Source organism: Procambarus clarkii, chromosome 18 (genome assembly GCF_040958095.1).
Source record: "Procambarus clarkii isolate CNS0578487 chromosome 18, FALCON_Pclarkii_2.0, whole genome shotgun sequence".
In the NCBI taxonomy this organism is placed as follows: Eukaryota; Metazoa; Arthropoda; class Malacostraca; order Decapoda; family Cambaridae; genus Procambarus; species Procambarus clarkii.
The window spans coordinates 23,669,541-23,689,613 of record NC_091167.1 but is presented as its reverse complement, the minus strand read 5'-3'; the positions used below and the strand labels follow the sequence as shown (position 1 = coordinate 23,689,613).

General features: G+C 40.6%; 2 protein-coding genes across 6 annotated transcripts in view; one reads left to right on the top strand and one right to left on the bottom strand.

The window, feature by feature from the left end:
- Positions 1-634: 634 nt before the first annotated feature.
- Positions 635-12,237, bottom strand: Srp14 (signal recognition particle 14). The gene is made up of 4 exons (XM_045736479.2): positions 12,114-12,237; positions 9,836-9,908; positions 7,431-7,570; positions 635-3,731 (listed from the first exon to the last, which is right to left on the bottom strand). The coding sequence occupies exons 1-4, from the start codon at positions 12,141-12,143 to the stop codon at positions 3,612-3,614; spliced, it is 363 nt and encodes a 120-aa protein (XP_045592435.1). The 5' UTR covers positions 12,144-12,237; the 3' UTR covers positions 635-3,611.
- An 802-nt stretch (positions 12,238-13,039) lies between these two features.
- PIG-N (Phosphatidylinositol glycan anchor biosynthesis class N) overlaps positions 13,040-20,073 on the top strand; it is a 61,525-nt gene continuing 54,491 nt past the window's right edge. For 4 of the 5 annotated variants that reach the window (XM_045736481.2, XM_045736483.2, XM_045736482.2 and 1 more), the window contains exons 1-2: positions 13,109-13,893; positions 17,301-17,521. In XM_045736481.2, coding sequence (XP_045592437.1) covers positions 13,679-13,893; positions 17,301-17,521 — 436 coding nt within the window. In that variant the 5' untranslated portion in view covers positions 13,109-13,678. Of the gene's footprint in view, positions 13,894-17,300; positions 17,522-20,073 lie in introns of all 5 variants that reach the window. The other variant, XM_045736480.2, reaches the window with a different exon arrangement.

Genomic DNA, 20,073 nt, shown 5'->3' with positions numbered 1-20,073 from the left:
TTCTTTCACCCTATGCCCCTGTTACCTAGCAGTAAAATAGGTGCCTGGGTGTTAGTCAGCTGTCACGGGCTGCTTCCTGGGGGTGGAGGCCTGGTCGAGGAGACACTAAAAAGCCCCGAAATCATCTCAAGATAGCTCCCCCTTCCGGGGAGGGGAAAAACTGCGGACATGCGGTTCGTGTGACGTCACACTTGTTTGCTCGCTTTCCCTTGGGGGAGTTCTATTTGTTTCGTTGGTTTTATCAGAATATGGGTTTGTTTTGAGGGGTTTACCTTTTTGGGTGCTTGTCCCGGTCAATGACAGATATAGAATGCTCCAAAATCACAAATGCATTTCTATAGGCCATTGCTCCTCATGCCTCTGAGGGGGAAAGCTTCTGGCCCGTGGTCTTGGTAGGCCTAGAACTCCACCCACATTGACTGATGCCATTAGTTGAGACTATCCCCATCAGCCTGGATAACTCCTGGGAGCCACAAGGGCTCCCCCCCCCCCCACACAGAAAATATATATTTTTGCATAAAAAGCTTCATATTTAGCCTAATTCTCATTATGGATATCCTCTAGCATGCATTAATTCAAGAGAAAAAAGCCCCACTGTCAAAATCATGAGATCTAGGATTTAAAAAATACTAAATTAACCATACTTTTATTTAATGATTTGCCAAAAGTTTCAAAAGATAATTTGAAATACAAGACTAAAACAATCATTAAAAAAAATCAAATAGACCCTATGAAAATATATACTGTGTTTGATCATACATTCATGCACTGAATAATGATGCAGAATCATGCTAATACAGTGCGCCAGAGCTGGGATACACTTTTATAGTCATACCAGAGCAGTACCTTTCCCATACATTATACATTGAAGGCAACTGACGGGAACATACTGTGGCATACAAAGAGATGACCTGCAGCCCAGATGTGCTTCATACACAGACCAGGTCACTTTTAGAGCAGCTCAACATTTTACAGTACAGTGACAACAGCCAAAAGTCAAATTGTGGCCTTAACTGGGAGGTAAAAATATTAAATAAATAAAATCCCAAACAATTAAATTATTAACACTTTTACAAATACTGTTCTAACTTTATTTTAACAATTTTCTTTGTCTTCTAAACCCTCCATATATAAGATTATTTGCAAAGACAATCATATAGAAAGTGAATATTGTGAAAATCCACACACAGGATGACCTAACCAAACACTGTACTTTGTCTAGAGAAGTGGATTGCAGTGAGAAATTAGCTTTACAAAGTAGTAGACAAAATGTGTTAGGGAAGAATTCATGTGGAGTGATTTAATGTATTAGTAATAAATTTTTTTCTTTTGAGGATTCCAAATAAATACGTGATGATTTTATTTAAAACTGCTTAAATATTTTTAAAGAAAGCAATGCAAAACAACAATGAACAAAGTTTGCTTTACCGCAACCAATTATGGAGGTTAAAAATATTCGAGTGTAGGGTGACAAGACTAATTTGCTAATAACACTCCATGGATACTCCTTTCAAGTGCTCTCTATTTATCAACTAGAACTATAGCATATCCTATTAATATGAATCTGGGACAAAATACTACTGAGCATTATGTTTTATGTGAAAATAACTATAAATGGGTTTCAATGGGAGCTACCCTACCAATATAAAAAAACAACTGTTTTATGGCCAACATATGTATTGTATGTTTAAAGACAATAAAATGAAATATCAATACAATAGGAACAACCAATACAAAATAAATTAAAATAGCTACCACTGGTCTTCACTATCCAATAATGAAAGGACCTTAAACATGGAGAACAAAAAGTTGCCATGGGACTATCACTCAATTTATATTTTATCCAAACTTTGTGGCACAAATTTAAATGTGAGTATTTAAAATTTCAAGTCAATACAGTTGAATAAGGCTTCTATGATGCTCAACAGGAATGCCATGCAAAACAACAAACATAACAAAACCATAGTTTCCGTACTGGGAATACCTAATTCTTACCAGTTTACTTATTGTCAACAACTTGGAGTATTATAAACATTTCCAAGTTTGTAGACAAATTAAAAAAAGTGTTTGTTTATTATGCTGGATATTAAATGTTTAAATTACAGCATTTAAAAGTGTAACTGAATAAAGAAAACAAAGGAAAAAATTCCACAATAAAAAAAACAACTCAGAACTATGGTAAAAAATGTGTGGTGAATTACAGAGTTAAGGTTTATTTCTGTAACAATGTCAGAAGTGACATCAAACCACACGTATAAAGATATGTGTACAGAAGTGAAGAGAGATTAAATGTATGAAATAACTTTGAACAATAATAAAAGGTACAATCTGAAAATATGCAAGTCTGGATAACTGTTCTCATGCAATATGACTTTGAAGAATATTTATAGTATTATAATAGATACACATTATATTCATGAGAACTAGTCCACAATGCAAAACAATCCCCTTTCCACACTAATCTATAAAGTATGGTGGATAATAAACTGGCGCAATGAGGATATAATGTAAATAATCTACTAATACTATACATTAAACCACAGTGTTCAAAGAAAAGGACCAAAGAGTAGTAAAGCCTCTTAAAGCCCTGCCAGATAAACTAAGGCAAACAATATCAATTTGGAAAGTTATGCAAAGTATGTCTGGTACAAAATGTGAAAATCCATGCCGATAAATTTAACAATTACAGTAATTCAAAAGCTTGAAAAATCAGTGATTAAATTTTTGGTTACTGTATTTACTGACACAAGGAATGGACTTCAGAATCATCAAGAAATGCCAGGTGAGTATTTGTTTGGGTGTCATGAAAATTTAAAATTCCCCAAGGTAGTTGCTTTACTTTGTGACCTTGAAGCTCTGCCATTGAACACACAATATGCAGTACGGTACAACAATTTTATTAGCAGCAGTCTCAACTAATGTGCTTCTGACAATACTGTAGCTGCTTTAGTTAGGTTCAATACTATTTTTTATTCAATTTAGAGTGCTCAATATGCTATAAAACTAATTTTTTTTGTAAGGAAAAGTTTAAGAGCTACATAAAAATTGCCACAAACTATCAAACAATTAAGTCAAGAACCATAGCATATCCTCAAAACAAAAAATTTATCACTTGAAAGAACTGTTCATATGTTTTCCCTAAGTCAACACAAATTATTTTATACAGTACTGTAATTATTTAGTTCCCAATATACCAAAGGAAAACAAATTATAGAGCTGACTATTGCTTTTATCCTTAAAAAAAAAAAAAAAAAAAAAAAAAAAGGCTTCAGTGCCACGTACCAACTCTGTATGCCATCATTAGTTAGAACAAAGTCCTAACTCTCTTTATATCAATTGACGACAATGCACAAGATTGTGAAAACCTCATACAGAAGTCTGTACATTACAAATGCTTGCTAGGATCATAAATCCACTTATTACATATATCACAGTCACCAAAATATTGGTACCCTTATCAAAGACATTCCACAACCTAAGACAAAAGGTATGCTCCCATGACCAACCCAAGCTCTTTTTGGCAATGCGGATTTTCTCTGAAAGCCTATATGGCTAGACAATTTTTCATTTTTACGCATTTTCATGTATGATATTAGTCTCCAGCTTTGAATTTATTGAGTAGCTTTCTTGCCTTTTTTCTTAGCCTTCTTTTCTTTCTTAAGGCCATCCATGTTGGAACGGAGGAATTGTGCAAACTGCAGTTGGAATTTCAGAGCATCCAGTGCCGAAACCTTGAGAGTAAAACAAATTAAGGTAAGTACAGTACTGGAATTATGTAACAGTGTTGAGTACAATGAAATGCCCGTATCTGGGTGACCTCTCTGAGTAGTTTTCCTTAGGTTATGTCACCAGCTCATGTAGGACACTGTCACCCTGCCAGGCTTCTGTTGACAACCTCAGCATGCTGAGGATCAAAGATCGACCACCCTAACAATGGAAAACTCAAAAATGTTCAATCCTAGTATGAAAATTATTTGGAAAACATTAATCACCAAAGAACTCTCAACAGCTCACTCTTAACTAACCGAACTGTCACCCAGTGGCGGCCCAATCTATCCAAGCGTTAGGGTGAAGAGGCCATGTCACACTTGAACCACAATATGTCCTATGTATGGGTAACTGGGACTCTAGGACAGGAATGGGAATCTACCAATATGCAACCAAGAAATTAGCATTTCATTGCAATTTAACTATTTCTTGGTTTTCACCCCTTGGCACCCCCAGTGAGGTCTACCTGCGTAAAGACAAAAGCGAAGAAAACTTATTTCTGTGGAATGGAGCTTGGTAGACTGGACCCAGGGACTTGGGACCGGATTCATCAAACAGTTATGCAAGTACTTACAAATCCGTACATCTTTTGTCAATCTTTGGAAGTTCTGCTTACAATTATTAAATAGTTTATGAGCTCCGAAGCACTAGGAAACTGTTTATAACAATAATATTTTATTAGGATATTTTGAAGCTTGTAAAGTGTTTAATAAATGTAAACAATGTACCAAACATTGGGAAAAGATGTGCAAGTTCGTAAGTAGATGTGTATAATGCTTGTTGAATTCTGGCCCTGGACTGGATACTTGAGAACTGTAACCACCGTCCAAAAGCCACACAGTGCTGTTGAGGAACAAGAAACAACAGGAAGGTCCACACAGAGTACATAATGTACAAAAGCCTGGAGTGCCTCCCCGCAGAAAAGCCTAAAGTTACCCGTGAACGAGCACCAATTTGTACACTGCCACCTAATGTGTATACTCGTTCAGTTTGACAACATCAATTTTCGTGTTAAGTCTTTCATTTTGGCATCAAATTGTTCGCAATAAAAAGGCGCGTATTTTAAAACTGGTCCCATAATAATAGAGCAATAACTGGAATTTTAACAAATATTTTAATACTGAAAGCTCATCACAAAATTATTTATATCTTTCCAGTGTTCTGACAAATTTTTGTGTTACATCTTTCATTTTGGTATCAAGTTGTTCGCAACGTAAAGGCGCGTATTTTAAAACTAGTCCCAACATAATAGCACAATAAATAGAATTTTAACAAATATTATAAAATTTTGACCAAAAACCTATTTATAATCATATAAGTGTTCGGACATCAAGTTTCATGTTACATCTTTCATTTTGGTATCAAATTGTGCGCATTCTAAAGGCGCTTATTTTGATACTATCCCGAGGTCGATTGGATAAAAAATGAATTTTATACAAATATTTTTGTAGTGGACGCAAGTCCGGTCCTCGGTTAGGACTCAGGAGAAAAATAATGGACGAGAGTCCGGTCCAAAGTTACCGATAGTGTTAATGCTAATGGTGCACAAGCCATTTTGTAAACTTCTAAACTTTACACAATCTCTATTTTGTGCTTCACTATATGCATTTTCCTAGCTTGTGCTATATTCTAGGACTGGTCTTCCTCTAGCATTCTAGTCTTCTTAAGCGTGTACTCTCCACATTAGTCTGGCATTGTATGCAAACACTGACATGTAGAAACTCGCACCTTTGGACAGGTCATTAACACATTAGAAAGAGCAAAAGATTAAGTAAGTTATTATCAAAAGAAGGCACCGGCACCAGGCTATGTAGCACCGTCAAAAGTGCGAGCTATTCAAAAGGCACTAATATCACTAAGAATGCCAATATGAGAAAAAAAAAAACGAATAAGGCGAATGATATCAAACGTATCTGATTCACCAAGGATACTATTGAGGGACACGTGACCGCGAGGGACAATCGGGAAGCAAGATGCACATACACCCTGGAAGTAAGGATATTCAACAAGGATATGCATGACGGTAGGAGGGACAATGCAGTTTGGACACTAAGGAGCAGGGCGGCGCTTTAAGTGCTTCCGAGTTAGACGGGAATGGCCAATACATACTCACCAGAGCTGTTTCCCACCACTGGTTATGGTGGCAGGAGGATGGCCATGGGGACACACTACCCCTTAAGAGCAAGCAGCTTGTTACCGTAACAGAAGACCAGCAATCCTGCCAACGGGGTATGGATTGAGGAATGAATAACAGGGTAGAAGTTGAAATAAGGAACACCTTTGTGAGAAATGGGACAAGTGTGAATAGCCTTCTTTGCGGCAGCATCTGCACACTCATTAAAGGAAACGCCAATATGGCTGGGAACCCAGCAAAACTCAACTGTCTTAAATTTGCTGGAAGTAAGAAAGTCAATACTGAATTTCAACAACCACAGGATAGACAGGATTAAAGGACTCCAGTCCCATGAGGGCATGGTGAGTCAACTAAAAAAAAAAAAAAAAAAAAAAAAATTACGGCAAGAAAGCAGTTGATGAAGAGCATGTAAAATAGCATAAAGTTCTGCCATGAAGATGCTAGTCTCCAACCCGTTCTCGCAAATTCGTATAGTCAATATTGACTTATTAAATAAGTGCATAGGTGACATACTAAACATAATAGATACCCTTAAAAAGCTTCATAGAAAACACCGACCTTACCTAACCTTGTTAGTATGTTAAGATAAGCATCTTATTGTTTCGTAATTACAATTATTACTTAACCTATACCTATAATAGGTTAGGTAACAATTGTAATTACGAAGCTGTAAGATGCTTATCTTAACATACTAACAAGGTTAGGTTAGGTCGGTGTTTTCTATGAAGCTTTTTAAGGGTATCTATTATGTTTAGTATGTCACCTATGCACTTATTTAATAAGTCAATATTGACTATACGAATTTGCGAGAACGGATTGTAGTCTCCGGAGGCAGCGACACATATATAGGTGCAGTCAGGAAATACAACGGAGTAGCCTACACCGTCAGCAGACTTGGACCCATCTGTGGAGATGGAGATGGAATGGGAGTGTGAAGAACAGTGAACAAGGAAAAGGTGTTTCAGAACTGTAGAAGGGGTAAAAGCCTTAGTCATGTGGGTCAGAATCTACAAAACTTAGGAAGAGGGGACCCATCCATGGGGGGCAAGGACGGAACAATAGGAGAAGAAACATTGGTAACATGAACTGTGAACCTTGCAAGCGAGACTACCGTACAGAAAGGGGAAGGTGGTGAAAGAGAACAGGGCCTACAGGAGGGATAATGGTCAAAGTACGACATAAGCGAGAGTGAGGGTGTTGTAGGGACAAGGCAAAGTATCGAAGACAGTATCGATCACGGCGATACTGTACAGACAGGATGCCGGTCTCAACATACATACTCTGGGTAGGAGCTGGCATATTAAGTGACTCTGGAGTGCCAGTGCCTTAAGCAGAGGTAAACCACAGAGAGCAAGCCTAGAAATGAAACACAGCAAACCATAAGGTATCCCTTCTGAGGATACCTAATTACAATGCCTAACTTAACACTCTTTGGTGAGAACTTCTACTTCATATAAAACATTGTCAAATTAAATGCCCCAGTATCTCAGGAAAAGGTCAAAGCATAACTCAAACAAATCATTGTTACCACTGTACTAATCTTCTTATCGTTGGTCTTTGCTCGCAATAAACAGCTATATTCATCAGGCTCCGGCAAAGGTTCTACTATGGACATCTTCCCATTCTTGAGTTTTCTAGGTTTAGGATGTGGACGAGTGCGACCATCATCTGTAAGGTAATAAATACACCGTACAGTATTGTATTTCTTGACATCACGTCAGATATAACATCAAATTGTCTTTTTTACAAACAAACATTTTGTAAAATTAAATGTTTCATACAATATAAAAAGATAAATTTTATTACTAAGGAATGGAAAATTATATTGAATTCAATGCAAAACAGATTAATCATCTTGACAATAAATTAACGAAATTGCTATATGTCAAAGATTAGACCAGAGAAGATCTTAGGGAAAATTAAAATGCAGAGCAGGGATGTCAATTTATGACAAATTCCATGGATGCAGCATCTTCAGCTGCAGGAAACTTAAAATATTAAGGTCCCTACTCTGTATCTGGCATAATACCCACATTTATGCCAGTTTATGAGGCATCTGTTGAATTATTACTACTACAGTATACAGAACCCTACTAATATTAATGGATATGTTTAGTAGAATACAGGAATAGCACATTGATTTTCTATATAAAAATTACTGTAGGAAAGGGATATACAGTACATCCATCCTGGGCAGTCAAACCCAAATATTGGTTGCTAACATGCTCATGTATTGGCAGGCCTGGGGCTCGATTCATATACAGTACTGTAATAACGGATCAAATAAAATTTGACTATAAATACAGTACAATGTCATACTTTAATACCTGTATATGAACTGTATAATGATGGTAACTTTATAAAAAGGGCTTCTTGTCTGTTTATACTGTACCAGTATTTACATTTCCTTTAATGAGTAACAAGTAATTTTTGGACATGACTGATTACAAAGCAAATATAAACATATTTTTATATCAATACATTTGAAAGGGTTTGCAAGATCTACATTCAAAAGATGTAGAAAGCCATTACAGTAGTAGTCTATGTTCAAGACCCACAACCAAGGATCCCAGATTTAAGTCCTGGGTGGGACAGAATGGTTGGGCACGTTTTTTTTTTTACTTGATGCCTCTGTTCACCTAGCAGTAAATAGGTACCCACGAGTTAGACAACTGTTGTGGATTGGATCCTGGGAAAGGTCAGTAGTTCAACCAAGAGGAAGCCTCAACACGAGCCTAAGCAGAGGCTTTCTGTCCCCAACAATGGAAGTTACATGCACACAGAAAATACTTATCTAAAAGAGAGATTATTAACTTTAGTAGTAAAGTTTTACTCAGCAACATAAACAGTAAGATTTTATGATAAAAATCTTAATATAACACCTGCCAAAATATTATTACTGTACAACTCCTCTTGCTAGTTCCCAGAAACAAAAATTATCTACATTACATAGATTTGTACACCTGCCAATTCCTTTGTTGAGTTGAGATACAATGCTGGTCATTATATTAAACCATTCTCTCAACTGTATCTGGTGATGGGATTGTTTAGTGACAATTGTTGTCATGTCCCACCAGCACTCTGCTGGCTGCTACTCAAAGAAACCAACTGTACCCTTTCTGTTTACCTACCTGTTGATTTTGGGGATCAGTGTCCCCATGGGCTGATCTGTGACCAGGTCTCCCTTTTGTTGGTTTGATCAACCAGGCTGTTCATTGCGGCTGCTCACAGCCTGGCTGATCAGGTATCCTTTGCAGGGGCTTGTCAAGTTCTTTTTTTAACACTGCGAGAGGTCAGCCAGTTATACCCTGAATGTGTAGGTGAAGTGTTGAAAAGTCTTGGGTCTTTGATGTTGATTAAGTTCTCTCTCAGCATGTCTATTGGACCTCTGATTTTTAGTGGGTTATTTTGCACATCCTGCCATGCCTTCTGGTCTCATTCCACATTATCCCCAAAGAAGTTGTTTGGACAAATTGCTTAATAGACGTTCGATCCCCTGCTTTGCACATCATTTTCTTAATTCAAAAATAAAAAATTTCCACTTTTCTCACTTTTTTTTTATTGACTTAAATATTTTTCTTTTATAATTTTCAGCTCCTCCTTAACACTCCATATGAATTTGCCGAACTCCTACTCACACACACACACACACACTGTAAATCTTAGTGAAAGCATATATATTACCAACTTTTTCCATTAAAAAAAAAAAAAAAACTTTTTACTATTACACAAATGTTGATGTTTCAAGCCAATATGCAAAGTCATCCTGGTATCAATAACAAAAATAATGCCCTGTAGCGAGACAAAGCTAGAGTATACCTACCTGGAATACCTAATAAACTAAAAATTGAGTTATTAACTAGCCAATTAATTAATTAAACACTTCAAAAGAAATATTTTAAGAAGTTTCATATGCACACACTTTTAACTCACATCTCTTTATTGTTACCGTCACTTCTCCCTTTGTGCGCGCATTGTGAAACATCAGAGTTAGCTCAGACATAAACTGGAAAAAAGAAATGAATGCATTACTGTATAGTATTTAAAAATAATATATATTTGTTCCATTACTGTACATAATTAATCTTTAGACAGTGACTATAGAGAAATGGTCATCCTGCCTATGCACAAAAAACCAGCATTTAGTGTAATGAAGCGCCTTTTACTGGGCGAAACCTGGAGGCTCCCCAGAGCTATCCAGGATATGTAACTGTATTAGTTTATTGGCATCAGTCAAAGTGCATGGAGTTCTTGCCTACCATGGATCACGAGCCAGAACCTGGCCCCACTCAGGGAGGAACGAGGAGCAATGGCCTGTAGAAACCACCATGTACGAGTAGTTGGGAGCATTCTATGTCTGCCATCAACCGGGTCTGGCACCCAGAAAGATAGGCGCCCAAAAACAAACCACTATTCTGGTAAAAATATTGCTACCGAAGGCTGAACAAGTGGACAGAACTCCCCAAACGAAATTAGCAAATGAGCATGATATCACATTGCCGCGCCGCTGTCTGCGCAACCCCCTCCTTCCCTGGAGAGGGGGAAAGGGGGAGCCCCAGATCCTTGTGCCGGCGATTCAACCGCCAGTTCTTGGGCTGGATATCAAAAACACCCGAAAACACTGCCGACCGGAAGGAAAGAAGGGATACCGAGGAGCTTCTTGGTTTCGCCCAGAAAAAGGCATTTCATTGCATTCAATGCTGGTTTTCTATGGGGAGCTTGTCGGCTCTCCAGAGCTAACAACTCAAAGACAAGGAAAAACAAGGACTTACCCGGGAGGCAGCCAGTCCTCACTCCTCAAAGCGAAGGCGAGACAACTGGCTGCAACCGCCAACCCAATGCAATGCAGGCCTTACCATGTCCAGGGACATCGACATGGTAGCGAGTGACCAGGACCCTGTTCGACCTCCAAATACCCCAGGCCCGAATGTCAATCCAAGACATGTTGCTAAAGATGGCAGCCAAAGCAGCAAACTTACGAATGTCGTGGCCACAAGGATAGACAGCAGGCTGTCTAGACTTAATAACCCTGCGGACGACCTGGGAGAAGCAAGCCCGGGAACAGAAGTGGGAGGGAAACCGGGTCAACCCAAAGCGCATCCCCAGTCAGCAAAGCCATAGCGTGCAAATAATGGCGGAGAGCCGCAACCGAACAACACATGATGCACCCTCGGCCCAGGGAGGGTACTGGAGCTGTGGTGATGGCCCAGGGTGGGTACAGGAGCTGTGGTGATGGCCCAGGGTGGGTACAGGAGCTGTGGTGATGGCCCAGGGTGGGTACAGGAGCTGTGGTGATGGCCCAGGGTGGGTACAGGAGCTGTGGTGATGGCCCAGGGTGGGTACAGGAGCTGTGGTGATGGCCCAGGGTGGGTACAGGAGCTGTGGTGATGGCCCAGGGTGGGTACAGGAGCTGTGGTGATGGCCCAGGGTGGGTACAGGAGCTGTGGTGATGGCCCAGGGTGGGTACAGGAGCTGTGGTGATGGCCCAGGGTGGGTACAGGAGCTGTGGTGATGGCCCAGGGTGGGTACAGGAGCTGTGGTGATGGCCCAGGGTGGGTACAGGAGCTGTGGTGATGGCCCAGGGTGGGTACAGGAGCTGTGGTGATGGCCCAGGGTGGGTACAGGAGCTGTGGTGATGGCCCAGGGTGGGTACAGGAGCTGTGGTGATGGCCCAGGGTGGGTACAGGAGCTGTGGTGATGGCCCTGGGTGGGTACAGGAGCTGTGGTGATGGCCCAGGGTGGGTACAGGAGCTGTGGTGATGGCCCAGGGTGGGTACAGGAGCTGTGGTGATGGCCCAGGGTGGGTACAGGAGCTGTGGTGATGGCCCAGAGTGGGTACAGGAGCTGTGGTGATGGCCCAGGGTGGGTACAGGAGCTGTGGTGATGGCCCAGGGTGGGTACAGGAGCTGTGGTGATGGCCCAGGGTGGGTACAGGAGCTGTGGTGATGGCCCAGGGTGGGTACAGGAGCTGTGGTGATGGGCCAGGCAGGGTACAGGAGCTGTGGTGATGGGCACAGGAGCTGTAGTGGGCAGGTCAGCAGATATAAACCAAACACCTCCACCACCAGCTGTCCTCATCAAAACACCTAGACTGTGAACTAATATAAGGGAATATGAGGCACAAGTCATCGCCATGACATATACCGTAGGTGAGAAGTGTGCTTCACGAGCGTGAGTAAGGTGTGAGAGGAGTATAATAAGGGGGACTGACCACGTCAGTAGCGAGGCGTGGGTGCTCCATCTCTGCCCCCGTGACGGCCGTGTGTACACTACCGCACCAGCCACCCAGCCCGGCACCGCTCCCTCACCACGCTCTCATACAACCACTCACCAATATATAATAAAAGTAGCCAAATATAGATTTTTAGCGATTGATGCCCTTTTCAGAGTACATAACCCAGCTTATTTGAACAGTAGCTACCCCAAAAAATGCAAATAGCAAACATATATAGTTGGATTTTTAACTAGGCTCCAAGAAGCTCAATTGGGCTATAAGAAGCCCAATTGGGCTACAAGGAGCCCCATTGGGCTATTTGTAGCTTAATCTAGCAGCTCTACTGCTAGGCTCGTGTTGTGTATGGAATATCCTCATCGCTTGTATCCATCATGGGTCACACGGAATATTATTATTTATCCTATTACTATGCCACCCAATTGCGTTATAAATATATTAGTGAGTCCCAAACATGTATAATATTGTGTGACCAACTGCATAAATATTTCAACAAACTGTATAAATATATCAACGAAAATGCCTTTTTTTTTATCAGTGATGTTATCTTAATTTGAAATACGGTAGTCTAGATATTGCGTATGAAGGCCTAGTAACTATACGTTGTTGTTGTTGTTTTAGATTTAGATACAAGCACAAAATTTCCATATAGCACGGGCGATGATGAGTATCTGTAGATTAATTGATTGATAAAGATTAAGCCACCCAAGAGATGGCACGGGCATGAATAGCCCGTAAAGTATCTGTACATTAATGCTCCTTCATATAGTCATCACCATGGACGGTATTTTCACCACACATTCTGTAAATTTATATAATTGTCAGTACAATAATAAGAAAGATTTCGACTGAATCTGTAAAATATATTACGCAAATATAACATGAAAATGTTGCTATTAAAAATTGGAACTGCGAAGAAACGTATGTTGTGCGTGCAGCGAGCCTCGGTTATCATAACCTCAATGTTTTGGTTCAGGATCAGCTGAGGCGCCGAGTCTGCTGGTCCGTCTGTCATTGAGGCTTCTCCTCTGCCTGGCAGCCCATCACGGAAACTTGTTACATGTACCACCCACCGGGATACGGCTGCCGCTCGGCAATATTACTCATCAAGACGGATTGTTACGACGTCTGGGGTCTCGGGGGGGATTTAATAGATTGTTTTTTGGGGGCGTCCAGTGGGAGTCCCGACGTGTAGGGCCGCTAGCTTTTGATCTGCTCTGTGTATTTTATGGGTGGCCGGTGCCTTTACTCTCATGGTTGGCCAAGTGTGCAGCACAGCATTGGTTTAGTTTTATGATGACATTTATAATTTTCGAGATATTGTCTCCTATTTGGTGTCCGCAGCAGAAAATGGTTGACAAGGGCACACGGCTAATTCTGTTGTCACAGAAAAATCAATGTAGCATAACAGAATAAATATACTGTATCTGCATGTATAGAAGTAATATGTTAATATGGTGATGTAGAGACGTAGCCAAGCTTTGTCCAGTACTAATAAAGACAAATTGTCTTGAGGAGCAGTACTGGGGTGTGGCATCTGCAGGATGTGGATGTTCGGGGTTGGCTTCCTGGTCCACCTCATATTCTTTGCATCAGTGTTTGACATCTACTTTCGAACACCTTTGAGCCATGGCATGACTCCACATTTACACCAACAGCAGCCAGCAGCACAGAGGCTTGTTCTTATTGTTGCTGATGGCCTCAGGGCTGATGCATTGTATGACAATGTAAACCACACCACCAGAGCTCCATTTCTCAGGTGTGTATTGTGTATATGGTATAGTTGATGTTAATATTTAAATTAAATAATTATATAAATTCTATACTGTATATATTTCTTATTCTAAAATCTAAGGAATTTATCATTATGCATATCAAGGAGCTATTTCCTTGATGTTGTTCTAAAACTTCTCCATGAGTGTTTTTTTCATTGTCATTGACAACACACACATTATACAATTTGCCATTCTCTACCAGGAATATATTAGTTACTGACTGTTACTCTCCAAAACCCTGCCATTGAATATTCTTCCACTTCAACCCAACCATTTGGGCTGGACAGTACAACGACGGTCTTGCTTCTTGCAGGTCAGCGTTCAGTCCCCAACCGTCCAAATGATTGGTTTCATGTATTTATTTTAAAGAGAATCAATTTTAATGTAAAATATATACAGTAGTAAGAATCCAAAGAGGTAATGTACAGTAAAATGATGAGAATGGATGTTGTACAGTATATGCAATACAAAAGGAGTTACAAAACTGCATTATAAAAAAAATGCTACTTTGAGAGATTTGTCATGAAAGCAAATCTCAGGACATTCTAGGACTAGTCTCCTGATTTCAGGACATAACTTCTTTGTAAAGAAATTTTGCTAGTACTGTATAACCATGCTATTAGGCAAAACTCATAGAATAACAGGCTTTTATCTCAGTTGTAGACTCAACAACAATGGTATAGTACTACCAAAATTGGATGAACCCATTGTCAAAATAACACACCATGGATCATGATACACTGGGAGGAGAACTCTCAAAACACACTAGAAGTAACATGCAATATAGAAATTGTTTTATATTTGCAAACATAAAAGCCTTAAAGTCAAAAGCAAGAAATAGAGATTGGTTGGTTGGGCCGGGGATGCATTTTGTTTTTGTCTGATTAAGGCTCTCCAGCCTGCGGTCTATCTCCATGCCCATGACGTCCACAAGTTCGCGGTTCTTGCCACCGTCTTTGGTACTGTGTCCTGGGAGGACGTTCGGGCACGGGGATTTTGGCGGTCGAACGAGGTCCTTGGCTGTTTGTTATCTTGTACAGGCCCAGTCGGGCCTGTGTCGCTTTGAGTCGGCAGATGCGGCCTGTTGACTCGACTTTGGGTTGAGTAGTGTGCAGCGACCGCCTCCCGGGTCAGTCCCTATTCTTTTCCTCTGTGGGTAGTTAGCTCCGGGGAGCCGTAGGGGCTTCCCCCAGAAAACCAGCGTTGAATGTAATGAAACGCCATTTTCTTGGTGAGTCCCGGAGGCTCCCCGGATTCCCTCCCTCCCTCCGGTCGGCGGTTTTTCGCGTGTTTTGACATCCAGCCTCAGAACTGGGGTGTGGATCGCCAGCGTGGTAGATCTGGGGCTACCCCTTCCCCCTCCCGGGGAGGGGGGAGCTGTGCAGACAGCGGCGCAATGATGGGTGACGTCATACTAGTTTGCTCGTTTTTGTTTGGGGAGTTTTATCCACTCGTTCGGTTTTTAGTTGCAATTTTCACCAGAATAGGGGTTTGTTTTGGGACGCCTATCTTTCTGGGTGCCTGGTAGATGGCAGACATAGACTGCTTCCAATTACACGGGGGAGTCTATAGGCCATTGCTCCTTGTGCCTCTCTGAGGGGGGCCCAGGTTCTGGCACTGGGCCCCAGTAGGCCTAGAACTCCATCGATTGACTGTTGCCATGGTCTAATATATACACATCAGCCCGATATAGCTCCGGGGAGCTTCCGGGGCTCACCCAGAAAATGGCGTTTCATTACATTCAACGCTGTTTTTTTTTTTTTTTTTTTTTGCATCCCTGTGTACAGGAGTCCTAGCAGATGTGTGGAAAAAGGCTACCATAATTCCAGTCTTCAAAAGTGGCATCAGAGAAGACCCCCTCAATAGACCTGTATCATTGACAAGTGTAACAGTCAAAATATTGAACAAAATAATTAAACCTAAATGGGTTTAGGTTTTAGGTAAGTTTAGGTCCAGGTTTCACCTGGAGGAAAAATAATATAAAAACAGACACAGTATGGTTTTCGATCTGGAAGATCCTGTGTAATGAATTTACTGTACTTAGTTTCTATGATCGAGCCACAGAAATTTTACAGCAAAGAGATGGTTGGGTTGACTGCATCTATGTGGACCTTAAAAAGGTTTTTGACAGAATTCCACATAAGAGGTTGTTCTTGAAACTGGAACATAGTGGAGGAGTGACAGGAAGGCTTCTAACATGAATGAAAAATTCATGTTAGACAAACGAGGGCAGTAATCGAAGGAATGTATCAGATAGGAGAAATATCACAAGTCGCATACCACAGAGTTCAGTTCTTGCACCAGTGATGTTCATTATCTATATGAACGACCTACCAGAAGGAATACAGGAATTATATGAACATGTTTGCTGATGCTAAGATACTAGGGAAGATAAGAAATTTTGACGATTGTCATACCCTTCAAGAAGACCTGGACAAATGGAGTACCCGTATATGGAGTGCCACTTGGCAAATGGAATTTAATGTGAATAAATGTCATGTTTTGGAATGTGGAATAGGAGAAGATAACCACACACAACCTAAATATAATGTGAAAAAACTTTAAAAATTCTGATAAAGAGGTATAGGGGTGGTTCTAGATAGAAAACTGTCACCTGAGGATCACAAAAAACAATTGTGCAAGGAGCCTATGCTATTTTTTCCAATTTCAGAATTGGTTTTAAATACTGTACATGGATGGTGAAATAAGTGCAGTGGTTGTATGGTACCCCCATATCATAAGAAGCATATCAACAAACTGGAAAAGGTGCTGGAATAGAAGAAAAAGGAGGCGATATGATCACAATGTACAAAATAGTAACGAGAATTAACAAAATTGATAGGGAAGAATTCCTGAGACCTGGAACTTCAAGAACAAGCTGCCAAAGAAATATAAGAAAATTCACTTTTGCAAATAGAGTGGTACACAGTTGGAACAAGTTAAGTAAGAAGGTGGTGGTGGCCAAAACCGTAAGTAGTTTTAAAGGGTTATATGAGAAAAGGTACTGGGAAGATGGGGACACCACTAGTGTAGCTCTCATCCTGTAATTAAGGTAATTAAAGGTCCACAGCTGCTCAATACTCTCCCAGCAAGCATCAAAGATGGACTTCTTGAAGAAGTAATTAGATAATATTTTGCAAGAAATGTTGGACCAACCAGGTTGTAGTGGATAGTGGGCCTACAGGGTGCTCCAAGCAACACCCTGTTGGATTTAAGTTATCACAAGTTGAGCCTTGGCCCAGGCTGGGCCTGGGGAATAGAAGGACTCTAAAACCCTCTTCAGGTATACTCCAAGTTCTATATACTCCAGGTAAGCAATTACATTTTTCAAGGCATAATCATGTTCATTATCTGAGGAAGTATACACTAATGCAATCTCTTACTTTACCAGATCTATCATAGAAAAGAAAGGAACATGGGGAGTTTCACACACACGAGTACCCACAGAATCCAGGCCTGGCCATGTTGCAATTATTGCTGGCTTTTATGAAGATCCAAGTGCCATTGCTAAAGGATGGAAAGAAAACCCAGTTGAGTTTGACTCGGTTTTCAATGAAAGTCGCCATACTTGGTGTTGGGGCAGCCCAGATATTCTTCCCATGTTTGCTTCTGGTGAGTTACTTAGAAGAGGATTTCAGCAAATTGTTGTTTTTAGTTTAGTTTTTCCTTTTAATGATTAACTGTGTTTGAGTTTATGGTGTATTTACATCCTAACCCTGTTTCATCCTGACCAACAAAATTAAGAGAATTTTGTTGGCAAGTTATATGATGCTTTTACATTTTAATCTTAATATTTTTTCTACCTTAGGCAGTAGGATATACATATACTTATTAATTTACACATACGGTATTGTTTTTCCTTAACCCTTAAGTTGCGCAACACATCATATGATGGGTTGAGTGACTTGCTATATATTGTGCATCCCATCATATGATGTATTGGAGTACAGTACTATGCAAGATTTAAACGGCCCGAGGATACACGGGGTTCACCTCACCTTCATCAGGGCTCTTGTAAACAGACGCCATTTTTTTTTTTTTTTTTTGTAAATATCTTGGGCCAAATTCCTGGGTGTGAAGGCCTCAGTATTGAGTGAGCCACCAAACCTGACGCACGAAGCATGAGCTCACAGCACTGCTGTTCAGCTTGTGACCACAGCATCACCTAAAAAATGTCATAATATACATGTTCATGCTATTATTTAGCGATGATATTATTACAGAAGACCCCTGACTGTGATAAAAATGACCAGGATTCTGATAATAGCAGGATTGCTGCAATAGTTAGCGCTGTAGTGGGAGGAGTAATCTTGGTGGGGAGGGAGGTAGCGTTGTCTACTGACTCTGTGTGACCATCTTTTACTGTCTGGACTCACTATACCAGCTTAGGTGTTCGCTATGGTAAACAAAACATGCAGATACTTGTATATAACGTCTGTATATAAAAGCAAAAACAGTATGGTGGGAGGAGAATGGTGGCGAGTCAGGTGAGGTGAGGGAGGAAGGGAGTGGCAGCCAGTGGTGGGCTGCCACTGCCACTGCCACTCAGCATACCAACTTAGTGGTTCGTTATGGTGAACATGAATGTAGATACAGGTACTTATATATAACGTGTATATACAGTGTAATAACAGCAAAAGAGTATGGGGGAGAAGCCATTTTGGTGATTTGGTGATTTTGGTGATCACCCCTACCAACATGACAAATCATGCAGGCCTCCATTTTGTTTCACACCCTCAGGAAGCAGCCTGTAGCAGCTGTCTTAACTCCCAGGTACAGTACCTATTTACTGCTAGGTGAACAGGAGTAGGTCTGTATATTAAAGAGGACCTGGTATGCACAGAACTACTAAACTCAAATAATGAGGTGGTAGAGGTACTTGGAATTAAGGTAGAGAAACTAAACCTAATTATTATTCTAATATATAAACCGCCAGATACAACGGTTGAGGAATTCACAAAGCAGATGCACAAAATAGAGAACATACTTGATAACCTAGCAAACTCAGCTCCAGATATTATCTTCCTTGGAGATTTCAATTTACCGAGTCTAAGATGGAGAATGGTAAACACAAATATCATAGCAGGGAACGACCCGGGAAATAACCAACCACAGGTCAGAAAACTTTTGAGATTCTGTGACAAATTCTCGCTCGATAAACAGATTACAGAACCAACCACGAACGAAAACACACTAGACCTGTTATTCACAAACAATGATGGTATCAATGGACTCGCAATGAAATTTCCAACACGGTGATATGAATATAAGCGTAGAATAACCCGCAAGAGTGTGGGAAGTGGTGAAATTGTTACCCGGTATCGGTGACGGGACAACACATGTGCGATACGGCGCTTTGAAAGTTTATACTTATTTCACTCTCATGACATTATTATTCTATGTACGTCATTCATTTTTGTGTCAATGTGTTCGCAATAGAATGTTCTATGAGCCCGTAGGTAAAAAAGATCAACAAAGAGTAAGATAGAATAGCGCCAAATATAAAACAACGCTGGAACATATCAGTGAGCATCAAACACACACGAAATGTTTTTACTTTTGTTATGTTTGTCAAGTTTATACTTGTTGCACACAGTTATTTTTGGTTGTACATTGATCGGAATAAAATTCCCTAAACAGACATATGCATATAATACATGATATGGGGGAAGCATTACCAGTATAAACGGCTAAAGTCACCCACCTGCAACCCGTTTGGGACACTCATGCAGACACGCTACACCCAAAAAAAAATCTATGAAGGTTCGAGTCTACTTATGGCAGTTTATGTGATACAGTGTTCATTCTGGTATCAAAATACTCGTTTCAGTTTGTAGTTCATGCGATTTTCAGAATCAACTGAATCGCTGGAGGTTCAACATTTGAGTCGGAGTCATCTGACAAAACCGTCTCGTCAAATGGCAGTGTGCCAGACATCTCGGGTTCTGATTCGGTTGCTGCTTCAGCTTGAGGTGTTGAAGTGAACAAGGGCCGCCTCACACCAGATGGTCCAGGAGTTTGCATGGCATCAGCATAGGCAGGACCTGTGTCATCATTTATGTCTGGAGCGTGCCGCAAGTGTTGAGATACTGTTGCTGTTTGAGGCCAATCTTCCGGGTCCCAGCACAATAGGGCCCAATTTGCCACCTCGTGGAACTGTAGCA

Coding starts and splice junctions, on each gene's coding strand:
- Srp14 (XM_045736479.2), bottom strand. CDS start 12,143: ATGGAGCACCCACGCCTCGCTACTGACGTG. Junction 9,909..12,113: donor CACGCCTCGCTACTGACGTG/GTCAGTCCCCCT, acceptor TCTTTTTTCCAG/TTTATGTCTGAGCTAACTCT. Junction 3,732..7,430: donor ATAAGAAGATTAGTACAGTG/GTAACAATGATT, acceptor TTTACTCTCAAG/GTTTCGGCACTGGATGCTCT.